Below are 26376 nucleotides of genomic sequence, written 5' to 3'. Positions count from 1 at the left end.
TTGGAATAGTGTGTACTGGAGCATATCTTCTGTCACTGGCACTGTGACCTATACCGTGGGAGGTAAAAATCAATATTTATACTGAGAGCAGTCCATAGTTTCAAGTAGTTTAATCTAGTGTCTGTGTAACTCTCTGTCATCCCGTTTCTCTGTTTATCAACAAATGAACTAATTAAATCAGAATTTTTTTGTGGTGATGTATTCAGTTTATACAGGGCAATGGAATGATTGGACTACATGGTCGTAGGAAACTGCATATTGCCTTAAATAGAATACGTACAGCTAGTGTGCTGAAATTAGGATATGTATGTTTTCGAAACTGGTACATTTTACAATATTGGCCTTTCGTTCATTTGGATAAATGTATGAAAATAAGTAACCATCTCTGTTGATGCATCGTTTTATTCACAAATAAATGATGAATAAACGTGTCAAGAAAACAACAAGAAAATAAATATGAAGATGATTATTACATTGTATAATAAATATGTAGCCATCATCATTGGAGGCGAGTAGGAGTAATGTTTTAACAAAACTTACAGAACCATATAATGATACCAATATCATTACCAATAACCATATAATGATATCAATAGCTTTACCAATAACCATATAATGATATCAATATCATTACCAATAACCATATAATGATACAGTATCAATAGCTTTACCAATAACCATATAATGATATCAATAGCATTACCAATAACCATATAATGATATCAATAGCATTACCAATAACCATATAATGATAAAGTATCAATATGTTTACTTCATAAGCACATCAGAAAAGGATCTGCTGAAGCAAGTCGCTGAATTGCTCAAATGGGAGTGTGTGTGTGTCTCTGTGTGTGTTAGGGGTGGATAGAGAAGTAAATCCAGATTGTTTCTCCCTGTGTTGTGAATCAAAACATCACCTAGTCATGACTTTGTTGTCAGGTTAACAGAAGGCCAGTGAGTTACACATTAACAGTGCATGAACTGGCCACAGGTAAAGTAAAGACAGAAAAACAGAGTCAAACAAACAACAGTCAGGTGAAATAAGTTTTTAACACCAATCCATTCAGAAACTATAATCTAATTTAACACTCAGTTTGAAGAAGTGCATTTTCATTATTGGTGTTTAAGCATGACTTAGCGTGGAGCCCTTGATTAAAACCAGACAGAGGGGACACAGGGAACTAACCAGGGTGAAATACCTAAATGCTTGTTTGAACCATTTTGAATATTTTTAGAGATCTGGAAGATAGTCAGTGTAAAGAAAGCAGACCCTCGCACAACAATGAAAATAAGAGAATGGAACATCCTTTCAGGAGCATATTTCTCCCAAAAAATAACTCTGACAGTTCTCTCCCTCTCCAATCGTCCCCTTGTCTCAAAAATAATCTATTTGTGATGCGTGTTGAAATAGTTATCTGGAACAATGGACAGAAAAAATAAATCCCCACCCACTCATAACAATGTTTTCTCTTCAAGACTACCTGCTCTTTCCCTCACAGATTGAAAAATGTTACACATTCTTCAATCTGTCCTTGTTTCTCTCTCCATCTCCATCTATGCACCACATCTGTTCTCAGAACAACCTATTTTTCCTCCTATCTTCTTCAGTGCACAGAGTGGGGTGGTGGAACTCAACAGGGACAGATCCTGGATCAGTTTGGAGTGGAGGAACCTTCTGTATGAGTCTTTCTCCATCAAATTGAAGATCTTCTGCTGGGCGTCATTGAAACAGGATAAGCCGGCAATAGACAGGTTCTGTCTGGTCTCCTCTCGCGTTGCTGAGTCCAGGTTCACCTGATAGGGAGAGGGAAAAAGAGATATACACTGTATAAGTAATGCAATAAAACATGGGTACTGTATCAACAAAATGTGCCACCAAAAGTGCTATAAAAATCCAAAAGATCAATCCCAAAGGAAAAACTACAGGTGTTTTTCGAAAGGGGGGACTCATTGAAGGGCAAATCCTCAGTTGAAACAATAACAAAGCGTGCTTTGTTGAGGGATGGGTGAGGATGGAGAAATGTAACCACTCTCAAATTCATAGAAATCAAAATGATATGATGCTATAAAAATTATAGTTTAAACCATCTTTTGAGAGTGGCTCTCAGTTGGTATAGGTTGTGTTGCTCTTGTTAACATAATATTTGCATATGTTCAGGCCGTCACTGTAAATAAGAATTTATTCTGTCTTGTCTGTCTTGTCTGGTTAAATAATGAAATATAATCATTTTAAAAAGTCATAAACATGCCAATCATTATTCCCATTTGACCTCATTTGGAGAGTCTGCCTCAATGTACTGTTCGTAGATCTCTTTAGCTTTGGCCGCCATCTTGTTTGGGGAAGACTTTTTGTATTCCTCGCAAGCGTTCCAGAATTCCAAGTTCTCCTGGCTGAGCTCTGACTTCAGGAACGCAGTGAACACTGTACGACCACCTGATAGACAGACAGACAAACAAACAGAGAAAGAGGTTAGGTTAGGTCAGTCTCAGATGCTCTTACTTAGCATGTGTAACATCCAGAGAAATTTCCAGGGTGCTGGGTTGAGTGTTCGATATGAAACCATACACTATTAAACTATCCTAACTGCTTTTCTCTATTAGAAGGTAGGGGGTGGGGGTGTTTTGAAAGAGAGAGAGAGAGAGAGAGAGAGCATCCCTCTGTAGGGAGGCAGTAGTGGAGGTCAAGGCCTGGATGGTTCTCAGGAGGCGTTGCTCCTGCTCTGTGTCCCAGCCTGGTCTCAGACTAGACGTAACATAGTAAAAGTAAAAACTACGATACGTTTGGTATGGTTACATAAGACAGATGGTTATTGAGGCAAAAACAAAAGTATGGTGGTTGGTTGGGGTGGATGGGTAGCCATTTCAGGCAAACATCTAGCAACCCAAAGGTTGTGAGTTCAAATCTCATCATGGATCATTTTAGCTAATTAGCATCTTTTCAACTACTTACTACTTTATAGCTACTTTTCAACTACTTATCATGTTTGCTAACCCTTGCCCTAACCCTAACCTTTAATCTAACTCCTGAACTTAACCCTAACCTCTAACCCTAACCTCTAGCCTAGCTAACGTTAGCCAGCTAACTAACGTTAGCAATCTAGTTGGAATTCATAACATATCATACATTTAGCTAATTCGTAACATATAGTAAGTTTTGCAAATTCGTAACATATTGTACATTTTGAAAATTGTTAACATATAACACGAATTGTAATGAGTAACATATAATACGAAATGGGTGCTGGACATATACAAATTATATATGGTGTCCCCACGGGTGTCCCCACACACAGCCTGACACCACAGGGACTGCCAACACACACACACACACACACACTGTTTGTTCACCAGCAACTGCTAATAACCCAACCACCAGAATATACAGTAGAAGTCGGAAGTTTAACTACACCTTAGCCGAATACATTTAAACTCAGTTTTTCACAATTCCTGATGTTTAATCCAAATAAAAATGCCCTGTCTTAGGTCAGTTAGAATCACCACTTTATTTTAAGAATGTGAAATATCAGAATAATAGTAGAGAGAATTATTTATTTCAGCTTTTATTTCTTTCATCACATTCCCAGTGGGTCAGACGTTTACATACACTCATTTAGTATTGGGTAGCATTGCCTTTAAATTGTTTAACTTGGGTCAAACATTGTGGGTAGCCTTCCACAAGCTTCCCACAATAAGTTGGGTGATTTTTGGCCCATTCCTCCTGACAGAGCTGGTGAAACTGAGTCAGGTGTGTAGGCCTCCTTGCTCGCACACACTTTTTCAGTTGTGCCCACAAATGTTCTATAGGATTGAGGTCATGGCTTTCTGATGGCCACTCCAATACCTTGACTTTGTTGTCCTTAAGCCATTTTGCCACAACTTTGGAAGTATGCATGGGGTCATTGTCCATTTGGAAGACCCATTTGAGACCAAGCTTTAACTTCTTGACTGATGTCTTGATGTTGCTTCAATATATCCACATAATTTTCCTTCCTCATGAAGCCATCGATTTTGTGAAGTGCACCAGTCCCTCCTGCAGCAAAGCATCCCCACAACATGATGCTGCCACCCCCGTGCTTCAAGGTTGGGATGGTGTTCTTCGGCTTGCCCCTTTATCCTCCAAACAGAACGATGGTCATTATGGCCAAACAGTTTCATTTTTGTTTCATCAGACCAGAGGGCATTTCTCCAAAAAGTACGATCTTTGTCCTCATGTGCATTTTCAAACCGTAATCTTTTTTTTTATGGCAGTTTTGGAGGAGTGGCTTCTTCCTTGCTGAGCGGCCTTTCTGGTTATGTCGATATAGGACTCGTTTTACTGTGGATATAGATACTTTTGTACATGTTTTCCTCCAGCATTTTCACAAGGTCCTTTGCTGCTGTTCTGGGATTGATTTACACTTTTCGCACCAAAGTACATTCATCTCTAGGAGACAGAACGCGTCTCCTTCCTGAGCGGTACGACGGCTGCATGGTCTCATGGAGTTTATGCTTGTGTACTATTGTTTGTACAGATGTACGTGGTACCTTCAGGCGCTTGGACATTGAACCAGACTTGTGGAGGTCTATATATTTTGAGGTCTTAACTGATTTCTTTCGATTTTCCCATGATGTCAAGCAAAGAGTCACTGAGTTGAAGCTAGGCCTTGAAATACATCCACAGGTACACCTCCAATTGACTCAGATAATGTAAATTAGCCTATCAGAAGCTTCTAAAGCCATGACATAATTTTCTGGAATTTTCCAAGCTGTTTAAAAGGCACAGTCAACTTATGGTACGTAAACGTCTGACCCACTGGAATTGTGATACAGTGAATTATAAGTTAAATAATCTGTCTGTAAACAATTGTTGGAAAAATGACTTGTGTCATGCACAAAGTAGATGTCCTAACCAACTTGCCAAAACTATAGTTTGTTAACATGAAATTTGTGGAGTGGTTGAAAAACAAGTTTTAATGACTCCAATCTAAGTGTATGTAAACTTCCGACTTCAACTGTATGTGATAAAGTGAAAATCTGAGTCCCGCACCCGAAGATGTTGCTTTGATTTGTAAGAAACTCACTTTCACAATTCATCAGGTTGTTGAAGGACAGCTTCCATTTCTCCACATCAGCAGGTGAAACTCTAAAACCAGAGAAATAACATAATTATTATACTGTACACCTGTATTACTGGGAGAAACGATAATATTATTCATATTTCAGTTCATCTCTTGTGTGATATCCCACAGTTCTTAACCTGCATATTGCTGATGACCTGTATTTTAGTGATAGCCTACCAGTAGATGTCGTATCTACCATCTTACATAATGTTCTTTACAACAGGACATACTGTATTTGACTACTATATTGACTACTGTATTTTCCATGAGCAACAGCCACACCAGATGCACCTCTTCAAGCTATTGAGTAACCAACCACTTATTTACATTACTCACCTGTTTGAGCTAATGAGTAACCCTTTTATAACATTATAAACTGTGTGGTTCGAGCACTGAATGCTTATTGGCTGAGAGCTGTGGTATATTTAAGCAATAAGGCACGAGGGGGTGTAGTATTTGGCCAATATACCATTGCTAAGTGCTGTTCTTACGCACGACGCATCACGGAGTGCTTAGACACAACCCTTAGCCGTGGTATATTGGCCATATACCACAAACTCTGAGGTGCCTTATTGCTATTATAAACTGGTTACCAACATAATTAGAGCAGTATAAATACATGTTTTTTGTCATACCCGTGGTGTACGATCTGATATGCCATTGCTGTCAGCCAATCAGCATTCAGTGCTCAAACCACCTAGATTATAATAGACCATATACCACGGGTATGACTAAATATGTATTTTTACTGCCTTAATTACGTTGGTAACCAGTTTATAATAGAAATAATGCACCTCGGGGGTTTGTGGTATATGGCAAATAAGCCACATCTAAGGGCTGTATCCAGGTCCAGGTACGTAAGAACAGCCCTTAGCTGTGGTATATTGGCCATATCACACCCCTCTGGCCTTTTTGCTTAATTATACACCTCTTTGAGCTAATGAGTAACGAACATTTGATAATATTATACAACTCTTTGAGCTAATACGTTACCAACCATTTTATAACATTATCAGGCAGATCGCTCAAGAGAGACTTCGAAATTGGCCATCTATCCATGTTCTGAGGACGTCGTAAAATGCCTTCAAAACCGGCAACTAGGGGCAACAGTGAATGCTATTACCATCAAGTAGGCTAGGGTTGGATGGGCGTAATCCCATGACTCTGGATGTCACACCCTGACCATAGTTTGCTTTGTATGTTTCTATGTTTTGGTTGGTCAGGGTGTGATCTGAGTGGGCATTCTATGTTCTATGTTTTGTTTGTCTATTTCTATGTCTGGCCTGATATGGTTCTCAATCAGAGGCAGGTGTTAGTCATTGTCTCTGATTGGGAACCATATTTAGGTAGCCTGGGTTTCACTGTGTGTTTGTGGGTGATTGTTCCTGTCTCTGTGTTTTGCACCAGATAGGGCTGTTTTGGGGTTTCCACGTTTATTGTTTTTGTAGTGTTCGTGTTTATCTTTTGCTATTAAACATGAATCAAAGAAGCCACGCTGCATTTAGGTCCGCTTCTACTTCACCTAAAGAAAACCGTTACAGAATCACCCACCACAACAGGACCAAGCGGCGTGGTAACGGGCAACAGTAGCGAAAAGAGGAATGGACATGGGAGGATGGTTTGGACGGCAAGAATATGGACTATACTACTTGGGAGGAAATAGACAGGTGGGCGGTAGACCCAGGGAGAGTGCCGGAGCCCGCCTGGGATTCGATGGAGCAGTGCGCGGAAGGTTACAGGAGAATGAGGTTGGCGAAGCAAGCACGGCATCGCGGACGGAAGCCTCGAGAGTCAGCCCCAAAAATGTATTGGGGAGTGGCAAAGGGGGAGTGTGGCAGAGTCAGGAGTCAGACCTGAGTCAACTCCCCCCGTTTATCGTGAGGAGCCAAGGAGGAGCTCAGAACCAGAGCTGGTGTTGGAGGTGAGCGAAGCAGAGACTGTGAAGGAGTTAATGGGGAAATTGGAGGAGAGAGATATGAGGGAGTTGCTGGTTTGGTGCATGAGGCACGACATTCGCCCGACGGAGCGTGTCAGGGATTTAATGGCACCGGGGTCAGCTCTCCATACTCATCCTGAGGTGCGTGCTAGGGATCTGGTACACCAGGCCTCCTGTACATCTCCCTAGCCTTGCACGTCCTGTGCCATCTCAGCACTAGAGTGCTCCTAGCAGTGCTAACCGTGGCGGGCGTGGTGCTGGTCAGGCACCGTGTAATGCGGTGGTTCGCACGGTGTCCCCAGTACGCGTGCTTAGCCCGGTGCGCTACATCCCAGCTTCCCACATCTGCCAGGCTAGGGTGAAGATCCAGCCAGGGCGGTTGGTGCCGGAGTCTCCCGCCTGTCCGGCGCTGCTGCCGGAGTCTCCCGCCTGTCCGGCGCTGCTGCCGGAGTCTCCCGCCTGTCCGGCGCTGCTGCCGGAGTCTCCCGCCTGTCCGGCGCTGCTGCCGGAGTCTGAGGCGCCAGAGCCCCTCTGTCCCGAGCTGCCGCCCCTCAGTCCACACCTGATCTTAATGAATGGTTGTTTCCTTTGAAATAGGGTCTGCTTGAATAGACAAAAATTAACAGCCTTGTATGAGTAAAAGAAAACATGGCATGCTAGCTCCATCCTGGTGGCGTAGTGAACTAATTCCATGAGAGCAGAAGATCATATGTTTGAACGGTCAGGAAATTTTAACGGTCAGGAAACTTATGGCTTCGTTCCCAGAACCATTGGAAAATCAAAAACATAAGTGCCCACAACTTTCAAGGAACCAAATGTGCTAGCTGGAAAAGGGCTGCTGCCCTTTAATTTGGAGACTTACATTTCCCTCACTAACTTTAAACATCAGCTATCTGAGCAGCTAACCGATCGCTGCAGCTGTACATAGTCCATCTGTAAATAGCCCACCCAATCTACCTACCTCATCCCCATACTGTTTTTATTTACTTTGCTGCTCTTTTGCACATCAGTATCACTACTTACACATCATCATCTGCTCATCATCATCTGCTCATCTATCACTCCAGTGTTAATCTGCTAAATTGTAATTACTTTGCTACTATGGTCTATTTATTGCCTTACCTCCTCACGCCATTTGCACACACTGTATATAGACTTTATTTTCTTTCTATTGTGTTATTGACTGTACGCTTGTTTATTCCATGTGTAACTCTGTTGTTGTTTCTGTCGCATTGCTTTGCTTTATCTTGGCCAGGTCGCAGTTGTAAATGAGAACTTGTTCTCAACTAGCTTACCTGGTTAAATAAAGGTGAAATTAAAATAAATTAAAAATGTACAATTATTTGTTTTTTCTTTTTTTTCTACTTATCTATAATTAGACTTATTTTTCTTTCAAATGCATTGTTGGTTAAGGGCTTGCAAGTAAGCACTCACTGTAAGGTCGACACCTGTTGTACTCAGCGCATTTAACAAATAACATTTGATTTGATTTGATTTGGGGTGAAGGTTCACCTTCCAACAGGACAACGACCTTAAGCACACAGCCAAGACAAGTTAAGAGTGGTTTCGGGACGAGTCCCTGAATGCCCTTGAGTGGCCCAGCCAGAACCCGGTCTTGAACTCGATCAAACATCTCTGGAGAGAGCTGAAAAACAGTGCAGTGACGCTCCCATCCAACCTGACAGAGCTTGAGAAGATCTGCAGAGAAAAATGGGAGAAACTCCCCAAATACAGGTATGCCAACCTTGTAGCGTCATACTCAAGAGGACTCGGGGCTGTAATTTCTGCCAAATGTGCTTCAACAAAGTATTGAGTAAAGTCTCTGAATACTTATGTTAATCTGATATTTCCGTTAAATTTTTTTATACATTTGCAACATTTAGTTTTGTCATCATGGGGTATTGTGTGTAGATTTATGAGAAAAAAACAACAATTTTATCAATTTTAGAATAAGGCTGTAACGTATCAAAATGAGGCAAAGGTCAAGCGGTCTGAATACTTTCCAAATGCACTGTATAATAGTTATATATTGTACAATCTGTGTGTTTCACTTCTTTTTATTGGCCTTGGGCCAGGTCAAGGTCTGGTATCTCAAAATCATCTTAAGGCTAAATTCATCTTAGAATCGTAGGATCCTATTTTCAACAATGAACTTAGCCTAAGATGCGTTTATATTTATCTGTTGGACAGTGTCAGAGTGCCACTCATTTTGATAACTTGTGTAGTATTAAAAAATATTATGATAATGTCTCCTGTCTTGTAGGCCTAAGATCTTCCCACTACATGTGTAAATCCTAAAAATGCTTCTGCTGAACTGTATGCGACTAGGTAAATGCAATGACAGAATGCGTTATATAAAAATATTTTTCTTTACTGAAAGTACCATTTACATTTTTGATCTCAAAGTAAAATTAGTTCACCTATATTGGCTACAATCAGATCAAAGTTGGTCAATATTAATGCAAACTGTGAGGTTGCAATTAAGGGGTTATGTTCATTTTTTCTCATCATGAGGGCATTGATTTGATTTAGTGCTAATGAAATCAAAAGTCAGGCTGGATATTGTCTATGCTAACTAGTTTAGGGACAACAGATGCTAAACAGATGCAAAAACTGGTCGAATCAACTTTGTTTCCACGTCATTTCAACAACAAAATATAAATGTGATGATGTTGAATCAACGTTGAAAGCTGATTGGATTTGCAAAACATCATTAAGGTAAGGGAATTTTGTCTTTTTTTCACCCAACCTTTCACCTAAATACATAAACATGGTGACATGTTTTGTTTATTTCATATTGAATTCACGTGAGTTGACAACTTAACCAAATGTAAATCAAAACTAGGTGTAGAACTGCATTAAAACCTATTTACCCACATGTACAATCGGTATTGCCTTGAGAGCATTATTCCCCATGGCGTGATAAATTAATTTAATGGAGTCTGAAGGCTATTTTATCTATGATATATAAACGCAACTTGCAACAATTTCAACGATTTTACTGAGTTACAGCTCATATAAGGAAATTAGTCAATTGCAATAAATTAATTTGGGCCTAATCTATGGTTTTCACATGACTGGGCAGGGGCACAGACATGGGTGGGAAGGTATAGGCCCACCCACTGGGGATTCAGGCCTAGTGAATCAGAAATAGTTTTCCCCACAAAAGTGCTTTATTACAGACAGAAATACTCCTCAGTTTCATCAGCTGTCCGGGTGGCTGGTCTCAGATGATCTTGCAGGTGAATTCTCCAAAATGACGTTGGTCGCGACTTATGGTAGAGAAATTAACATAAAATTCTCTGGCAACAGGTGGACATTCCTGCAGTCATCATCACAATTGCATGTTCCCTCAACTTCAGACATCTGTGGCATTGTGTTGGGTGGCAAAACTGCACATTTTAGAGTGGCCTTTTTTATCCCTATCACAAGGTGCACCTGTGTATTGATCATGTTGTTTAATCAGCTTCTTGATATGCCACACCTGTAAGGTAGATGGATTATCTTGGCAAAGAAGAAATGCTCACTAACAGGGATGTAAACAAATTTGTGCACAACATTTGAGGGAAATCTGATTTGTGTGCTTTTGGAACATTTCTGGGATCTTTTATTTCAGCTCACGAAACATGGGACCAACACTTTACATGTTGTGTTTATATTTTTGTTCCATCTGTATGATAATGAGTATCAAGTGTTTATCTGCTGCTCACATTTAACAGGTCTCCCTGGTAAAATAGATCCTTAATCTCAAAGAGATGTCCTTTATAAATAAATTATAAATAAATCAATACATTCAAAGTGTCACTATTCTCCTGTACACTCACCTCTTGACAGCGGTCGTCTTCTCTTTGACCTGTTTCTGGTCTGTTGGAAACTCAGGCTTCTGGAGCAGAAAGCCAATCTTGTGTTTGATGTCTTTGGCACTGAGGGAGGAGAGAGAGTGGGTAGTGTTTGGCTACAGAATGTATTAAAACATCTCACAGTCGTGTGTCCTATTATATGTAATGCACTTACTGTATAACAGAACCAAGATGCCTGGCACACAAGGCTCGTATTCAACATACATTACTGTCTGAAAATATCCCATTGCAGCACAGACATGACACCTTTCAATTGTTAGAATCTCACCTGACATGTTGCATTACTTTTGTTGCATCAAATTTTAAACCAAGCATTTTCCAACTGTTACTGTTGCATTTATCCTCTTCCATACAACTCAGTACATGTTCCATACACGTTGATAGTGATCTACAACAACATGCTAACAAACTAGAATAACCATCTTACCTTTTTAAGCAGGTTGCTGGCAGTGTTGCTAATCCCTTACACATGTTGTATGTTTGCTCAATCCAAATCTAGGATAATTATTTGCAGTGGTTTGGAGTTAAGAGGAGAAGTCTGTAATAGTATGACTGTTAGTCCTCACAGTGTTTCAGTGGTATGCTGTGTCTTGGTGAAATCTCCCACAGTTGGGCTTTTATACAGCCACAGTGCTCACACACAGACGGAGAGCCAATCACAGCCCTCACTGGGCTAAGTATGCTCAATCAATTCTCTCAAAGGGGGGAAATAATATGAGCAGGTATTTGTCAGTGACTGCCTGTTACCCACTGAAGTGGGCATAGCAGCGTGTGGAGGAAATGTAATGCAGTGAAACTGTTATGTGGCTGATTGTTGTACCCACTGAAGTGGGTAACAGAAACAGAAGGTGATTTCCATTGCCCTCCCTCTTTGGAACGATTTAGGGTAATTATGTTCTTGTAAAGAAGCCAAAGATCTAAAAATACTTTCTTTATTTGCCAATACGATTTGTCCAATATTGCTTTTGCCACCTTGGATTATCGTGTGCTCTTCTCAATGTTTTGGATCAGTGGCTTGTGGATGGTGTTGACATACTAGCTTATAGTGGCTCTCGCTTTGGTTGCATTGATTGAGTCAACATTGTATTTACTTACACATTTGTGCGTGCACATGATGCATAAGGACAAGGTATGAATGGCTCGGATTGAACCTGTGTCGTTTGCACACCACTAGACTGTGTTAGCTTGCTGAGCTAAAGTCTAGGTAATAGTTCAGAGAGAGAGCACAAATCTTCAGGTCTCAGGCTAGGATAATCCTTATGCGAGCGTGGTTCACCAAACCACCTCTGTTACAAAAAGGTCCATTGACATGGCATTGACATCATCATCAACTCCCCTCATTTCAAACTCCACATCCCCAGAACATTCCCTCAGCCTCTCCTTTCATCAACGGCCCAAACTCAGCCTCCTTTGATCTACATGCAGGCAGTGGTGTACTTAAATAAAAATACCTTAAGTAGTACTTAAGTAGTTTTTGGGGGTATATTTTTAACTTTTACTTTTACTTCACTACATTTCTAAGGAAAATAATTTACTTTTTACTCCATACATTTTCCCTGACACTCAACCGTACTCGTTACATTTTGAATGCTTAGCAGGACAGGAAAATGGTCCAATTCACACACATATCAAGACAACATCCCTGGTCATCCTTACTGCATCTGATCTGGCGGACTCACTAAACTCACATGCTTTGTTTGTAAATTATGTGTCGGTGTTGGAGTGGTGTGTCCCTGGCTTTCTGTAAATAAAAAAAAACAATATGGCTCCATCTGATTTGCTTAATATAACGAATTTGAAATTATTTGTATTTTTACTTTGATACTTAAGTATATTTTAGCACTTACATTTACTTTTGATACTTTTAGACTTTTACTCAAGTATTATTTTAGTGGATGACTCACTTTTACTTGAGTCATTTTCTATTCTTTACTTTTACTCAAGTATGACAATTGGGTACTTTTTCTACCACTGCATGCAGGGTAGCAGAAACACACACACACATACTGTATCTCTGTATACCTGTTTAGCCGGCATAGGTATTTCAACTCTGGATGGCTGCCCAGAGCATAGCAGCGTGTGGAGGAAATGTAATGCAGTGAAACTGTTATGTGGCTGATTGCTGTAAATTATTTTTTGATGGCATCAATCAGAAAACTTTGAGATATCAGCTAATGTAAGAAGGGCTTTATGAATCAATTTGATTTGAATTAAAAGTAACCGAGGTGAGTTAGTTAAATTCACTCCTCAGGTTGAAGTACACCGACCCGAGCCATCAAATTACTAACTTCTCAGTGGTGCAGCTGGCTAATGTGTTTCAAGAGTGCCAGTCATATGTGTTTGAAAGACAAAAGCCACAAGATCAAGGCCCAGTGTGGGCTTGTGAGTAAGAAAGCAAATCTGTTAAGGGACAATGTGATGCTGGTTACACTTGCTTTCACAAAATGGTCATTAACAGAACACTAGCCTGCCTGAAGCATGTGTGTGTATGTATGTGCTTGTCTTCCAATGTAACACAAAATCAGACATATTCACACTGGACAGTGCAGTGTACATGTATACAGAAAAGCAGTCATTGACATCATGGTGTATATGACTTGCCCTGTTGAAAGGCTACAGGGCAAAGCACAGTGGACACAAGACATGAGTCATCCACAGAGCAATCTCCTATGACCTCATAGACTCTCCAACGATTACTGCATAATTGATCTAGACCTGGGCCAATGATGAAAGACAAAATTCTTCTGGTGTGTGTGTGTGTGTGTGTGTGTGTGTGTGTGTGTGTGTGTGTGTGTGTGTGTGTGTGTGTGTGTGTGTGTGTGTGTGGTCTTTCAGTATCATCCCTGGGCAATAAAACTGAGATCTACATGATTTTGAGAATATTAACCCTGTGTTGTCTCCCTGAAGAGTTCACACTGATATTCACACCTACTGACAGACTGAGAGGACACTGGGATAATAACATAAGTTGCTCTCGCACATACATACACACACACACACTAACACAGGTAATCAGTCATTTTCCAGAAAAGTAAGGCTCTTTAGTATAAAGTCAGGTGCAGGGCATTAAGAAATTGTTTCTATGCTGTAGCCTTCCCAACTGTAGGCATACTGGTAACTGCCAAAATAAAGGAAACACTTGGGTAAACAAGGGATACAAAGTACACAACATACAAAAGTATGTGGACATCTGGTCGTCGAACATCTCATTCCAAAATCATGGGCATTAATATGGAGTTGGCTCCCTTTGCTGCAACAGCCTCCACTCTTCTGGGAAGGCTTTCCACTAGATTTCAGAACATTGCTGCAGGGATTTGCTTCCATTCAGCAACAACAGCATTAGTGAGGTCGGGCACTGATGTTGGCCGATTAGGCCTGGCTCACAGCCGGCGTTCCAATTCATCCCAAAGGTGTTTGATGGGGTTGAGGTCAGGGCTCTGTGCAGACCAGTCAAGTTCTTCCACACCGATCTCAGCAAACCATTTCTCTATGGACTTCGCTTTGTGCACTGTCATGCTGAAACAGGAAAGAACCTTCCCCAAACTGTTGCCACAAAGTTTGAAACACAGAATCGTCCAGAAAGTCATTTTATGCCGTAGCCCGAACCTTGAAAAACAGCCCCAGACCATTATTCCTCCTCCACCAAACTTTACAGTTAGCACTATACTTTAGGTCAGGTAGCGTTCTTCTGGCATCCTCCAAACCCAGATTAATCCGTCGGACTTCTAGATTGTGAAGCATTATTCATCACTCCAGAGAACGCTTTTCCACTGCTCCAGAATCCAATGACGGCGAGCGTTACACCACTCCAGCCGACACTTGGCATTGCAAGTGCTTATTTGCAGCTGCTTGTGTCGTCTAACATTTTGCGGCTGAGAAGTTGTTGCTGCTAGACATTTCCACTTCACAATAACAACACTTACAATTGACCGGGGCAGCTCTAGCAGAGCAGAAATTTGACAAACTGACTTGGAAAGGTGGCATCCTATAACGGTACCATTTCCTTCATATTTTTTTTGTTCTTTTTTTTTTTTTACTGCCCCTTCGGCCCCCCACAGGCCTGAACCTGGGCCCAGGGGCTTCAGCCCCAGTAAACCCCTGTATTAAGCCGGCCCTGGCCAGGTGGTAATGACATTTTCCTCTAGGCCTGAACACACCTGTTTTTCTGTAGACACTGAGGCAGGCTAGCCCACCTGGCTATCAATAGCCCCTTTCTGTCAGGGCTACACACAACAAACACCCATTGTGTTCTGTCAGCATGGGGTTGACTGAGGGATAGGTGCAGTTCAATAAACAGATCTTCTCATTACCATGACAATCTGGAATGTATTTGAGGATGTTTTGTCTCATTAGTTAGTTAACTGAAACCTCACATTCTGGAAGTGCGAATTGAATGTCTGACAGAAATAGGGACATGGTCGTGTGACAAAATACCAAATTTCAGAGAGAGAGAGAGAGAGAGAGAGAGAGAGAGAGAGAGAGAGAGAGAGAGAGAGAGAGAGAGAGAGAGAGAGGCCTTAAAAATGGTCAGACTCCAGCCACCCAGGGCATAGACTGTTCTGGCTGCTACTCCACGACAAGTGATACCGAAGTCGGGAACCAACAGGACCCTGAACACACCAAATAGCTACCCAGACTATCTGCATTGATGCTTTTTGAACTAACTTTTTTGACTCATCACATACGCTGCTGTTTATTATCTGTCACTTAATTTCTAGTTATATGTACATATCTACCTCAAAAACCTCGTACCCCGGCACATCGACTCTGAACTTGGCTTTATACAAGGGGTACCAGTAATCATTACTCATTGTGTATCTATTATTCATTTTTTTATTACTTGCTTTACTTTTCTATTATTTCTCAATTTTCTTTCTCTGTGCTTTGTTGGAAAGGCTTGTAAGTAAGCATTTCACTATCAGTCCAGACCTGTTTTTTACGACACGTGACAAATAATATTTTATTGGATTTGATTTGTCTGTGCATGATCAATCAGTGTGATTAAAAGAAGCAGAGGAGACAGAGATGCCTGCTTTTCTGTGTCCAGACTATAACTCATAATCACAACTGACACGTCAAAATATTCATGCTACCCTGTTCTGCATCCTACATACTGTAGTTTATTTGACTGATATTATTTTCAACTGACGGACTGACTGACTAACTAACTTCGTCATTACATTTTCAAAACATGAACGAATGAGAAAGAACGAAACCCCTGATTAGACTGTTGTCCTGACGTTACACACTTGGAACTCAAATGTTCTGACAAAACTAACAAGCAAGCCTTCCTTCGCTTAATCAACTGACCCGTAGACAGGTAGCCAGTCTGGGGTGGGGAGGGGGCACATGTGCACATTGTTTAGTCATCTTGTCAGTCATTGGTGAATGTGTTATCAACAGCTGTGAGGCTACGTGCAGCACAGCACAGGGCAAGAGATGGATATCAGACCAGATGCCGCTGAGTGACCGGCTTCTCCTCTTTCATCTGAGGCATGGTGGGGTGGGGCTGAGGAAGGTGGGTTGGAGGCTGAGGCTGGGGCCGGCGGTGTGGAGGGCTATGGAGGTGGGCTGGGGCTGGAGTCTGTAACAAATACATTGAAATGGACAAACACCTGGCCAGAATCTATCCAGGCTGAATATTTTAGAAGTCTGTAGCCACTCTCTATCACTGAGGTGTGTGATAATAGGTTTTATTAGGCTTCAGTCACTCCTCCAGTCCCTCTTAGTGCATGGACATTCTATTCAAGTTGGATTACTCCTGGGCTACAGCTCCCAATGACAGATGGATAATCACTTTTAAGAGTAGAACACACCAGATTTAGGGACCAAGTTTGTTCCCTATGTTTGACCACATTCGTTATAGCTTTTCATTAACTACATTTCAGAGTTCATTTGATTTTCTTTGCTTTCAACAGAAACATAAGAACAGTCCTTGTTGACATTTACATAAAATGTTGAATATAAATTAAACTATTATATACTATTAACAACATAAATTAACTTACTGACGTGAATCACATATAACCATTAAGGCCTTTCCTCAATGGATGGAAAATGAACATCTTCTGTAAGAGAGCCACTGGGGTGCTTGTGTTGCATGAAATCTCCTCCAGGAATAGTTTGACATGGTGTCTCTGTCCTGTAGGGGAGAGTGAGGTAAGTTGACCATTTTTTTACATTCAGCATCACTCCATCAAGGGAAATATAAATATTATTTTTAACAAAGATATCTACAAATATTTTAGGTTGTTGTGTATCTGTGGAATAATTCAGAATTCATGTTAACACAGAACACCGGAAAGGACAGGAGAAATACTCCAGATATAACAGAATGACCCTAGCGCCCGACACAAACTACTGCAGCTTAAATACTGGAGGCTGAGACAGGAGGGGTCGGGAGACACTATGGCCCCATCCAACGATACCCTCGGACAGGGCCAAACAGGCAGGATATAATCCCACCCACTTAACCAAAGCACAGCCCCCACACCACTAGAGAGATATCTTCAAACACCAACTTCCCATCCTGAGACAAGGCCGAGTATAGCCCACAAAGATCTCCGCCATGGCACAACTCAAGGGGGGGCGCCAACGTGGACAGGAAGATCACGTCAATGACTCAACCCACTCAAGTGATGCACCCCTCCTGGAGACGGCATGGAAGAGCACCAGTAAGCCAGTGACTCAGCCCCTGTAATAGGGTTAGAGGCAGAGAATCCCAGTGGAGAGAGGGGAACCGGCCAGGCAGAGACAGCATGGGTGGTTCGTTGCTCCATAAAAATGGAGCTCTACAGGAGAAAGTCCTGCCTCCAGCTGTTTGCTTAGAAATTCTAGGGATAGTAAGGAGGCATAGCGTGACCATAGCATACATGTAGGTATGTACGGCATGACCAAATCGGAAGGATAGGTAGGAGCATGCCCATATAATGCTTTGTAGGTCAGCAGTAAAACCTTGAATTCAGCCCTTGCCTTAACAGGAAGCCAGGGAATAACTACACTGTATATATTCGGCCATGTTTCCAGTCGCCTTGCCATGATTAAATGCAATTAACTGTAATTTGCTGTCATCTAGTGGACATTTTGCTCAAATGCCCTCAGCGATGTTTAGACTGTTGTTGTTCATGTTTGCTGTATTCAAATCAAATCAAATCAAATGTATTTGTCACATACACATGGTTAGCAGATGTTAATGCGAGTGTAGCGAAATGCTTGTGCTTCTAGTTCCGACAATGCAGTAATAACCAACAAGTAATCTAACTAACAATTCCAAAACTACTGTCTTATACACAGTGTAAGGGGATAAGAATATGTACATAGAGATATATGAATGACTGATGGTACAGAGCAGCATAGGCAAGATACAGTAGATGGTATCGAGTACAGTATATACATATGAGATGAGTATGTAAACAAAGTGGCATAGTTAAAGTGGCTAGTGATACATGTAATTACATAAGGATGCAGTAGATGATAGAGTACAGTATATACGTATACATATGAGATGAATAATGTAGGGTATGTAAACATTATATTAGGTAGCATTGTTTAAAGTGGCTAGTGATATATTTTACATCATTTCCCATCAATTCCCATTATTAAAGTGGCTGGAGTTGAGTCAGTGTCAGTGTCAGTGTGTTGGCAGCGGCCACTCAGTGTTAGTGGTTGCTGTTTAACAGTCTGATGGCCTTGAGATAGAAGCTGTTTTTCAGTCTCTCGGTCCCAGCTTTGATGCACCTGTACTGACCTTGCCTTCTGGATGATAGTGGGGTGAACAGGCAGTGGCTCGGGTGGTTGTTGTCCTTGATGATCTTTATGGCCTTCCTGTAACATCGGGTGGTGTAGGTGTCCTGGAGGGCAGGTAGTTTGCCCCCGGTGATGCGTTGTGCAGACCTCACTACCCTCTGGAGAGCCTTACGGTTGTGGGCGGAGCAGTTGCCGTAGCAGGCGGTGATACAGCCCGCCAGGATGCTCTCGATTGTGCATCTGTAGAAGTTTGTGAGTGCTTTTGGTGACAAGCCGAATTTCTTCAGCCTCCTGAGGTTGAAGCGGCGCTGCTGCGCCTTCTTCACGATGCTGTCTGTGTGAGTGGACCAATTCAGTTTGTCTGTGATGTGTATGCCGAGGAACTTAAAACTTACTACCCTCTCCACTACTGTTCCATCGATGTGGATAGGGGGGTGTTCCCTCTGCTGTTTCCTAAAGTCCACAATCATCTCCTTAGTTTTGTTGACGTTGAGTGTGAGGTTATTTTCCTGACACCACACTCCGAGGGCCCTCACCTCCTCCCTGTAGGCCGTCTCGTCGTTGTTGGTAATCAAGCCTACCACTGTTGTGTCATCCGCAAACTTGATGATTGAGTTGGAGGCGTGCGTGGCCACGCAGTCATGGGTGAACAGGGAGTACAGGAGAGGGCTCAGAACGTACCCTTGTGGGGCCCCAGTGTTGAGGAACAGCGGGGTGGAGATGTTGTTGCCTACCCTCACCACCTGGGGGTGGCCCGTCAGGAAGTCCATTTGCACAGGGCGGGGTCGAGACCCAGGGTCTCGAGCTTGATGACGAGCTTGGAGGGTACTATGGTGTTAAATGCCGAGCTGTAGTCGATGAACAGCATTCTCACATAGGAATTCCTCTTGTCCAGATGGGTTAGGGCAGTGTGCAGTGTGGTTGAGATTGCATCGTCTGTGGACCTATTTGGGCGGTAAGCAAATTGGAGTGGGTCTAGGGTGTCAGGTAGGGTGGAGGTGATATGGTCCTTGACTAGTCTCTCAAAGCACTTCATGATGACAGAAGTGAGTGCTACGGGGCGTGTACTGTGGAATATATTGCTTTCTTATTCTTGACACCTCTCCCAGTCATATTTAAGGTTAGAACTACCTTTTAATTTTGAAGCGTGGAATCCAATTGGTCAGACCAGAGATGGGTAGACCTAAGCACGGGTGCTTCCTGTTTTAGTTTCTGCCTATAGGAGCAACAAGATGGAGTCATTGTCAGATTTGCCAAAAGGAGGGCGGGGGAGGGCATTGTATGCATCGCGGAAGTTACAGTAGCAGTGGTCGAGTGTGTTACTCGCTCGTGTACTGCAGTCGACATGCTGATAGAATTTAGGTAGCCTTGTTCTCAGATTAGCTTTGTTAAAATCCCCTACTACAGTACATGCAGCCTCAGAATATATGGTTTCCAGTTAGTCCAGTGAAGTTTCTTGATGGCCGTCTTGGTATCTGCTTGCGGAGTGATATACACAGTTGTGACGATAACCGAGGAGAGTTCTCTTGGGAGATAATACGGACGGCATTTGATTGTGAGGAATTCTACAGGTCAGGTGAACAAAAGGACTTGAGTTATTGTATGTTGTTACAATTGCACCAGGAGTCATTAATCATGAAAGATACACGCCCGCCCTTCTTCTTACCAAAGAGATGTTTGTTCATGTCTGTGCGATGCACTGAAAATCCCGTTTGCTGTATAGACTCCGACAGCATGTCCACAGCTAGCCATGTCTCCGTGAAACAGAGTATGTTACAATCCCAGATATCTCTTTGGAAAGCAACTCTTGCCCTAATTTTGACATATACTCGGAAGCGGTGGGTGGTGTGCATCCAAAGCCTCACTAGAAGACCGCTCCGGCACCCTCTCCAAACACGGCGTTGTTTTGGGTCGACCTCTGGAATCATTTCAAATGTGCTTTTGGAAAATCATATTCCTGGTTGTAGTGCTGGTTGTAAATTGATGTCTCTCTGATATCCAATAGTTATTCCCGGCTGTATGTAATAACACAAGTTTTTCTGGGCTAACAATGTAAGAAATAATACATAAAAAAACTAAATACTGCACAGTTTCCTAAGAATTTGAAGCGAAGCTGCCATTTCTATCGGCGCCATCTCGCACATCTTGAGGTATTAAAGTGACTATGCATAGATAATAACAAAGAGCAGCAGCAGCGTAGAAGGGGGGATAATGCAAATAGTCTGGGTAGCCATTTAAATAACTGTTCAGGAGTCTTATGGCTTGGGGGTAGAAGATGTTTAGAAGCCTCTTGGACCTAGACCTGGTGCTCTGGTACCGTTTGCCGTGCAGTAGCAGAGAGAACAGTGACTAAAGTGGCTGGAGTCTTTGACAATTTTTAGGGCCTTCCTCTGACACCGCCTGGTATAGAGGTCCTGGATGGCAGGAAGCTTGGCCCCTGTGATGTACTGGGCCGTACGCACTACCCTCTGTAGTGCCTTGCGGTCAGAGACCGAGCAGTTGCCATACCAGGCAGTGATGCAACCAATCAGGATGCTCTTGATGGTGCAGCTGTCAAACCTTTTGAGGATCTGAGGACCCATGACAAATCTTTTTAGTCTCCTGGGGGGAATAGGCTTTTTCGTGCTCTCTTCACAAATGTCTTGGTGTGCTTGGACCATGTTAGTTTGTTGGTGATGTGGTTACCAAGGAACTTGAAGCTCTCAACCTGCTCCACCTCAGCCCCGTTGATGAGAACGGGGGTGCACTCGGTCTTCCTTCTCCTGTAGTCCGCAATCATCTCCTTGGTCTTGATCACGTTGAGGGAGAGGTTGTTGTCCTTGTACCACATGGTTAGGTCTCTGACCGCCTCCCTATAGGGTGTCTCATCGTTGTCGGTGAACAGGCCTACCACTGTTGTGTCGTCAGCAAACTTAATGATGGTTTGGAGTTGTGCATGACCGTGCAGTCATGAATGAACAGGGAGTACTAGAGGGGACTGAACAGGCTCCCTGTGTTATGGATCAGCTTGGTGGATGTGTTGTTACCTATGCTTACCACCTAGGGCGGCCCGTCAGGAAGTCCAGAATCCAGTTTCAGAGGGAGGTGTTTAGTCCCAGGGTCCTTAGCGTAGTGATGAGCTTTGAGGGCACTATAGTGTTGAACGCTGAACTGCAGTCAATGAATAGCATTCTCACATAGGTATTCCCTTTGTCCAGGTGTGAAAGGTTAGTGTGGAGTGCATAGAGATTGCGTCATCTGTGGATCTGTTGGTGCAGTATGCAAATTGGAGTGGGTCTAGTGTTTCTGAGATAATGGTGTTGAGGTGAGGCATGACCAGCCTTTCAAAGCATTTCATGGCTACAGACGTGAGTGCTAAGGGTTGGTAGTCATTAAGGCAGGTTACCTTAGTGTTCTTGGGCACAGGGACTATGGTGGTCAGCTTGAAACATGTTGGTATTACAGACTCAGACAGGGAGCAGTTGAAAATGTCGGTGGAGACACTTGCCAGTTGGTCAGTGCATGCTCAGAGTACACGTCCTGGTAATCTGTCTGACCCTGCAGCCTTGTGAATGTTGACCTGTTTAGAGGTCTTACTCACATCGGCTGCGGAGAGCGTGATCAAACAGTCGTCCAGAACAGTTGATGCTCTCATGCATGTTTCATTGTTACTAGCCTTGAAGCGAGCATAGAAGTTATTTAGCACGTCTGGTAGGCTTGTGTCACTGGGCAGTTCGTGGCTGTACTTCCCTTAACTTCTGCAGGGCGCCAAATTAAAATAATTAAAATTCCTCAAACATACAGGTATTATACACCATTTTAAAGATAAACTTCTCGTTAATCCAGCCACAGTGTCTGATTTCAAAAAGGCTTTACGGTGAAAGCACACCTTGCGATTATGGTAGGTCAGTGCCAAGTCACAGAAAAACATACAGCCATTTTCCAAAGAAGGAGAGGTGTCACAAAACTCAGAAATAGCGTTGTAAATATTCACTTACCTTTGATGATCTTCATCGGAATGCACTCCCAGGAATCCCAGTTCCACAATAAATGGTTGTTGTTGTTCGATAAAGTCCATAATTTATGTCCAAATACCTCTTTTTGTTCGTGTGTTTAGCCCAGTAATCCAAATGCACAGTGTGCAAGCAATCAGTTCAGACGAAAAGTTTAAAAAGTTATATTATTATTCCTTTGTTTTTAGAAATGAAAAGGAATGCAGCTAGCTCTCATGGTCGCACGCCTGACTGAGCTCATGGCATTCTGCCAGATCTCTGACTCAAACAGCTCTTATTTTCTCCCCCTTCACAGTAGAATCCTGAAACAAGGTTTTAAAGAACGTTGACATCTATTGGAAGCCTTGGGAAGTACAATATGACCCCATAGACACTGTATATTGGATAGGCAAAAACTTGAAAAACTACAAACCTCAGATTTCCCACTTCCTGGTTGGATTTTGTCTGAGGTTTTTGCCTGCCATATGAGTTCTGTTATACTCACAGACATCATTCAAACAGTTTTAGAAACTTCAGAGTGTTTTCTATCCAAACATACTAATAATATGCATATTCTAGCATATTTGCATATGCTTTTGGGCCTGAGTAGCAGGCAGTTTACTCTTATTCATCCAAGCTACTCAATACTGCCCCTGTTCCCAAAGAAGTCAATAGTTTGCGAGCCCTGCCACATCCGACGAGCATCGGTGTTGGTGTAGTACAATTCGATCTTAGTCCTGTACTGATGCTTTGCCTGTTTGATGGTTCGTCAGAGGGCATAGCGGGATTTCTTATAAGCTTCTGGGTTAGAGTCCCGCTCCTTGAAAGCGGCAGCTCTACTCTTTAGCTCAGTATGAATGTTGCCTGTAAATCCATGGCTTCTGGTTGGGGTATGTATGTACAGTCACTGTGTGGACGACGTCCTCGATGCACTTATTGATAAAGTCAATGACTGATGTGGTGTACTCCTCAATGCCGGAATAATCAGAATAATCCTGGAACATATTCCAGTCTGCGCTCGCAAAACAGTCCTGTAGTTTAGCATCTGCTTCATCTGACCACTTTTTTATAGAATGAGTCACTGGTGCTTCCTGCTTACATTTTTGCTTGTAAACAAGAATCAGGAGAATATAATTATTGTCAGATTTGCCAAATGGAGGGTGATGGAGAGCTTTGTACGCGTGTGTGGAGTAAAGGTGGTCTAGAATTTTATTTCCCTCTTTTTTTCCCCTTTTTTTATTTTCAGGGTAGGGACAGAGGCTGAAGCCACTGTTCAAATCAGGTTGGAATGGGAAAGATGGGGCTTACTTTTTGGGGGGGGGTTAATGTCCAATTTCAAATTACAGTACATTGACATTTAACATGGTGTATGTAATCAGTATATTCAGTTCTTCAAAAATAGCTTAAAGTCTGGGTAGGGATGGGTGCGAGGTAACGCAATGGGTATGTCTGTAAGAACACAAGGAGTGGGTAACCTTTCAACTTGTTTTAGAACAGCTTTGTTAGTGTTTTGTAGCCTTCAAATGTCACAGCTGAAAGATGCTGATGTCTAGGTAAACAGAAACATGACGTTAGAATAAAACAGAGGCACATGGTAAGTAAAGGGCAAACATATCCAAACTAAAATATTCCAAATGGTACAGTGTTACACAACTAGCAAATAAGGGAAGTGCACTTATATGCACAACAATCAAACAATATAAATCTACAGAGCAATATGAACAAAATACCTTGGCCGCCACTCCACACTCATGCAATACACATTCAATAACCAGTCTGTAGTGGTCCATTCTGGTTTGGTTGAAAGAGGACTAATCACTGCAGGTGGGGGCATTTAAAGGGTTATCTGTGATCTGGTTGATTTAGCTGAATGAGGTGTGTGGTGACTAAAAGGGTGGCAGGCTCCCCTCCAGGGTAGAAGGGAAGTAGGAGGAGTTTTGTACAATTTGATTGTACATATGAGTTAGCTATGTTGTTTCTAGCAGCCACTCCCCACCAGACCTTTCAATTATGTGTACTTTGATCCACATTTGTTATCCATACAACCTGCTAAACAGGTTCCATAAACCACTCCTTATCTGAATGAAGGTTTCAGAGTAAACTAAACTTAACTCAGACTCACTCCCAGTCTACATGTCAACACAACATTTCCTCTACACTTGATGCATTTAACAACCACGATGTATGTGTTCGTGAGAGTCTCAGCTTTCGATGGTGGGTTCATATTCGTTTATCCCAAACCGTTCAAACTCTGCAGATGTTTTTGTGAGAAGACACATTTTCGGGATGTCTCCTGGTCTGACAAACACTGCTGTAGCTTTGTAACCTTCCACCACAGATGCAGCAGCCCATGCAACAAAAAAACATATCTCTAGCTTAACCAGGCAAATTTTGATGGGGAATTTTGTAGTATGCTAATTAGATTGACATGTTTTTTTTTTAAATCAACATTAAACTGAATGGTAACGTCAGAAGTCCATAATGGTTCCCAAGTGTTTCCCATTTCTCTGCTTGTCTTCTTTCACCTGCACTGACCTGAGAGAACTGGACAAGCCAAAGATATATGAACAAAATTCTGAAGAGCTCTAGTGACACCCTGTGGTTATTATTCAAACCATGTCAGGTATGTCATGAAGTCTCTCCAGTTCCATGACTCGCCACATGGAAACAACCACTCCACACAAGGGTGTTAATTAATCACCTTGTTCCTTAGCCCCCCGAGGACTCAGACATTTACCTGCAAATGCATTTGCATTCATCAAGCTATGCTTTCAGACAATGGTCTAAGAGTATATAACCCTCTATAGCACCCTACATGCAAAGAGTCAACTAAACGAATTGTGCACTTTAAATCACAAAGTCCACCTTCTTTACACGTAATATTTCTGGCTCCTGCTGGTGGGAGATCAACTCTGCAGCCTGCAGTGAAGGACTATCCAACACAATGAAGTCCTCAGGGGGACCATTCATTCCCTCAACCCTATTAACCGCCACTATGTATGAAATGCACTGGACGGCTCTGACTTTGGCAACTTCATTCTCTTTCACCCCCGACGGGCTCTCCAAAGATGTAGTAACATTATTTCCAACAATTCACAGTTTGTTCGTCACATTCACCATGACCTTCTTTTCCACACCTTCCACATCTTTGAATCTTCCACCTGCAGACACTTTATATCCATCAATGAGACATTGCAGCATACATTATCATGCCAAAGATATCAAGTCACATTTTCTCCAGCCATGTCAGAGACGTCATGAAGAAAGTCTCTCCAGTTCCATGACTCACCACGTGAAAAAAAGCCACATGAAACAAACACACCACCTGAGGGTGCTAATGAATCACTTTGTTGCTTATGCGGCGAGAACTCAAACCTTTACCTGCAAATGTGTTTGCATTAATCAAGCTATGCTTTATGTATAACCCTTTAGAGCACTCTATAGCACCCTACATGCATTTATTTGACTGAACGCATTGTGAACGTAATCATGAACTGTATCTTGAGAAAACCTTTTAAGTGAAACCTACAGTTTTGATTTGCAGCCATTCTAAGTCCATTCTACAAACCACTCCTTATACAGTGCCTTGCGAAAGTATTCGGCCCCCTTGAACTTTGCGACCTTTTGCCACATTTCAGGCTTCAAACATAAAGATATAAAACTGTATTTTTTTGTGAAGAATCAACAACAAGTGGGACACAATCATGAAGTGGAACGACATTTATTGGATATTTCAAACTTTTTTAACAAATCAAAAACTGAAA

The 26376-nt window shown here is 42.2% G+C and overlaps 1 protein-coding gene across 3 annotated transcripts; it reads right to left on the bottom strand.

Moving 5' to 3' along the window:
* Positions 1-386: 386 nt before the first annotated feature.
* Positions 387-24444, bottom strand: rgs4 (regulator of G protein signaling 4). Of its 3 annotated transcripts, XM_042322263.1 has the most exons (6): positions 24343-24444; positions 16904-17037; positions 10860-10958; positions 5061-5122; positions 2271-2434; positions 387-1794 (listed from the first exon to the last, which is right to left on the bottom strand). In XM_042322263.1, exons 2-6 carry the CDS (start codon positions 16924-16926, stop codon positions 1555-1557), a joined length of 588 nt encoding a protein of 195 aa, XP_042178197.1. In that variant the 5' UTR covers positions 16927-17037; positions 24343-24444; the 3' UTR covers positions 387-1554. The 3 variants fall into 3 exon arrangements, with proteins under 3 accessions (XP_042178197.1, XP_042178198.1, XP_024277719.1); XM_042322264.1 differs by lacking the exon at positions 24343-24444 and having other exon boundaries at positions 16904-17387; XM_024421951.2 differs by lacking the exons at positions 16904-17037; positions 24343-24444 and adding an exon at positions 11323-12423.
* Between the last annotated feature and the right edge of the window lie 1932 nt (positions 24445-26376).

Source organism: Oncorhynchus tshawytscha, linkage group LG05 (genome assembly GCF_018296145.1).
Source record: "Oncorhynchus tshawytscha isolate Ot180627B linkage group LG05, Otsh_v2.0, whole genome shotgun sequence".
In the NCBI taxonomy this organism is placed as follows: Eukaryota; Metazoa; Chordata; class Actinopteri; order Salmoniformes; family Salmonidae; genus Oncorhynchus; species Oncorhynchus tshawytscha.
This window is presented reverse-complemented; position numbering and strand designations above follow the sequence as displayed.

What these genes read in the sequence shown, in the direction of transcription:
- rgs4 (XM_024421951.2), bottom strand. Translation starts at nt 11,366, where the DNA reads ATGTGTAAGGGATTAGCAACACTGCCAGCAACCTGCTTAAAAAG. An exon ending in AAGACGACCGCTGTCAAGAG is followed by an intron (nt 5,123 to 10,859) that starts GTGAGTGTACAG and finishes CTCTGGTTTTAG; the next exon opens with AGTTTCACCTGCTGATGTGG. An exon ending in CAACCTGATGAATTGTGAAA is followed by an intron (nt 2,435 to 5,060) that starts GTGAGTTTCTTA and finishes TCTGTCTATCAG; the next exon opens with GTGGTCGTACAGTGTTCACT.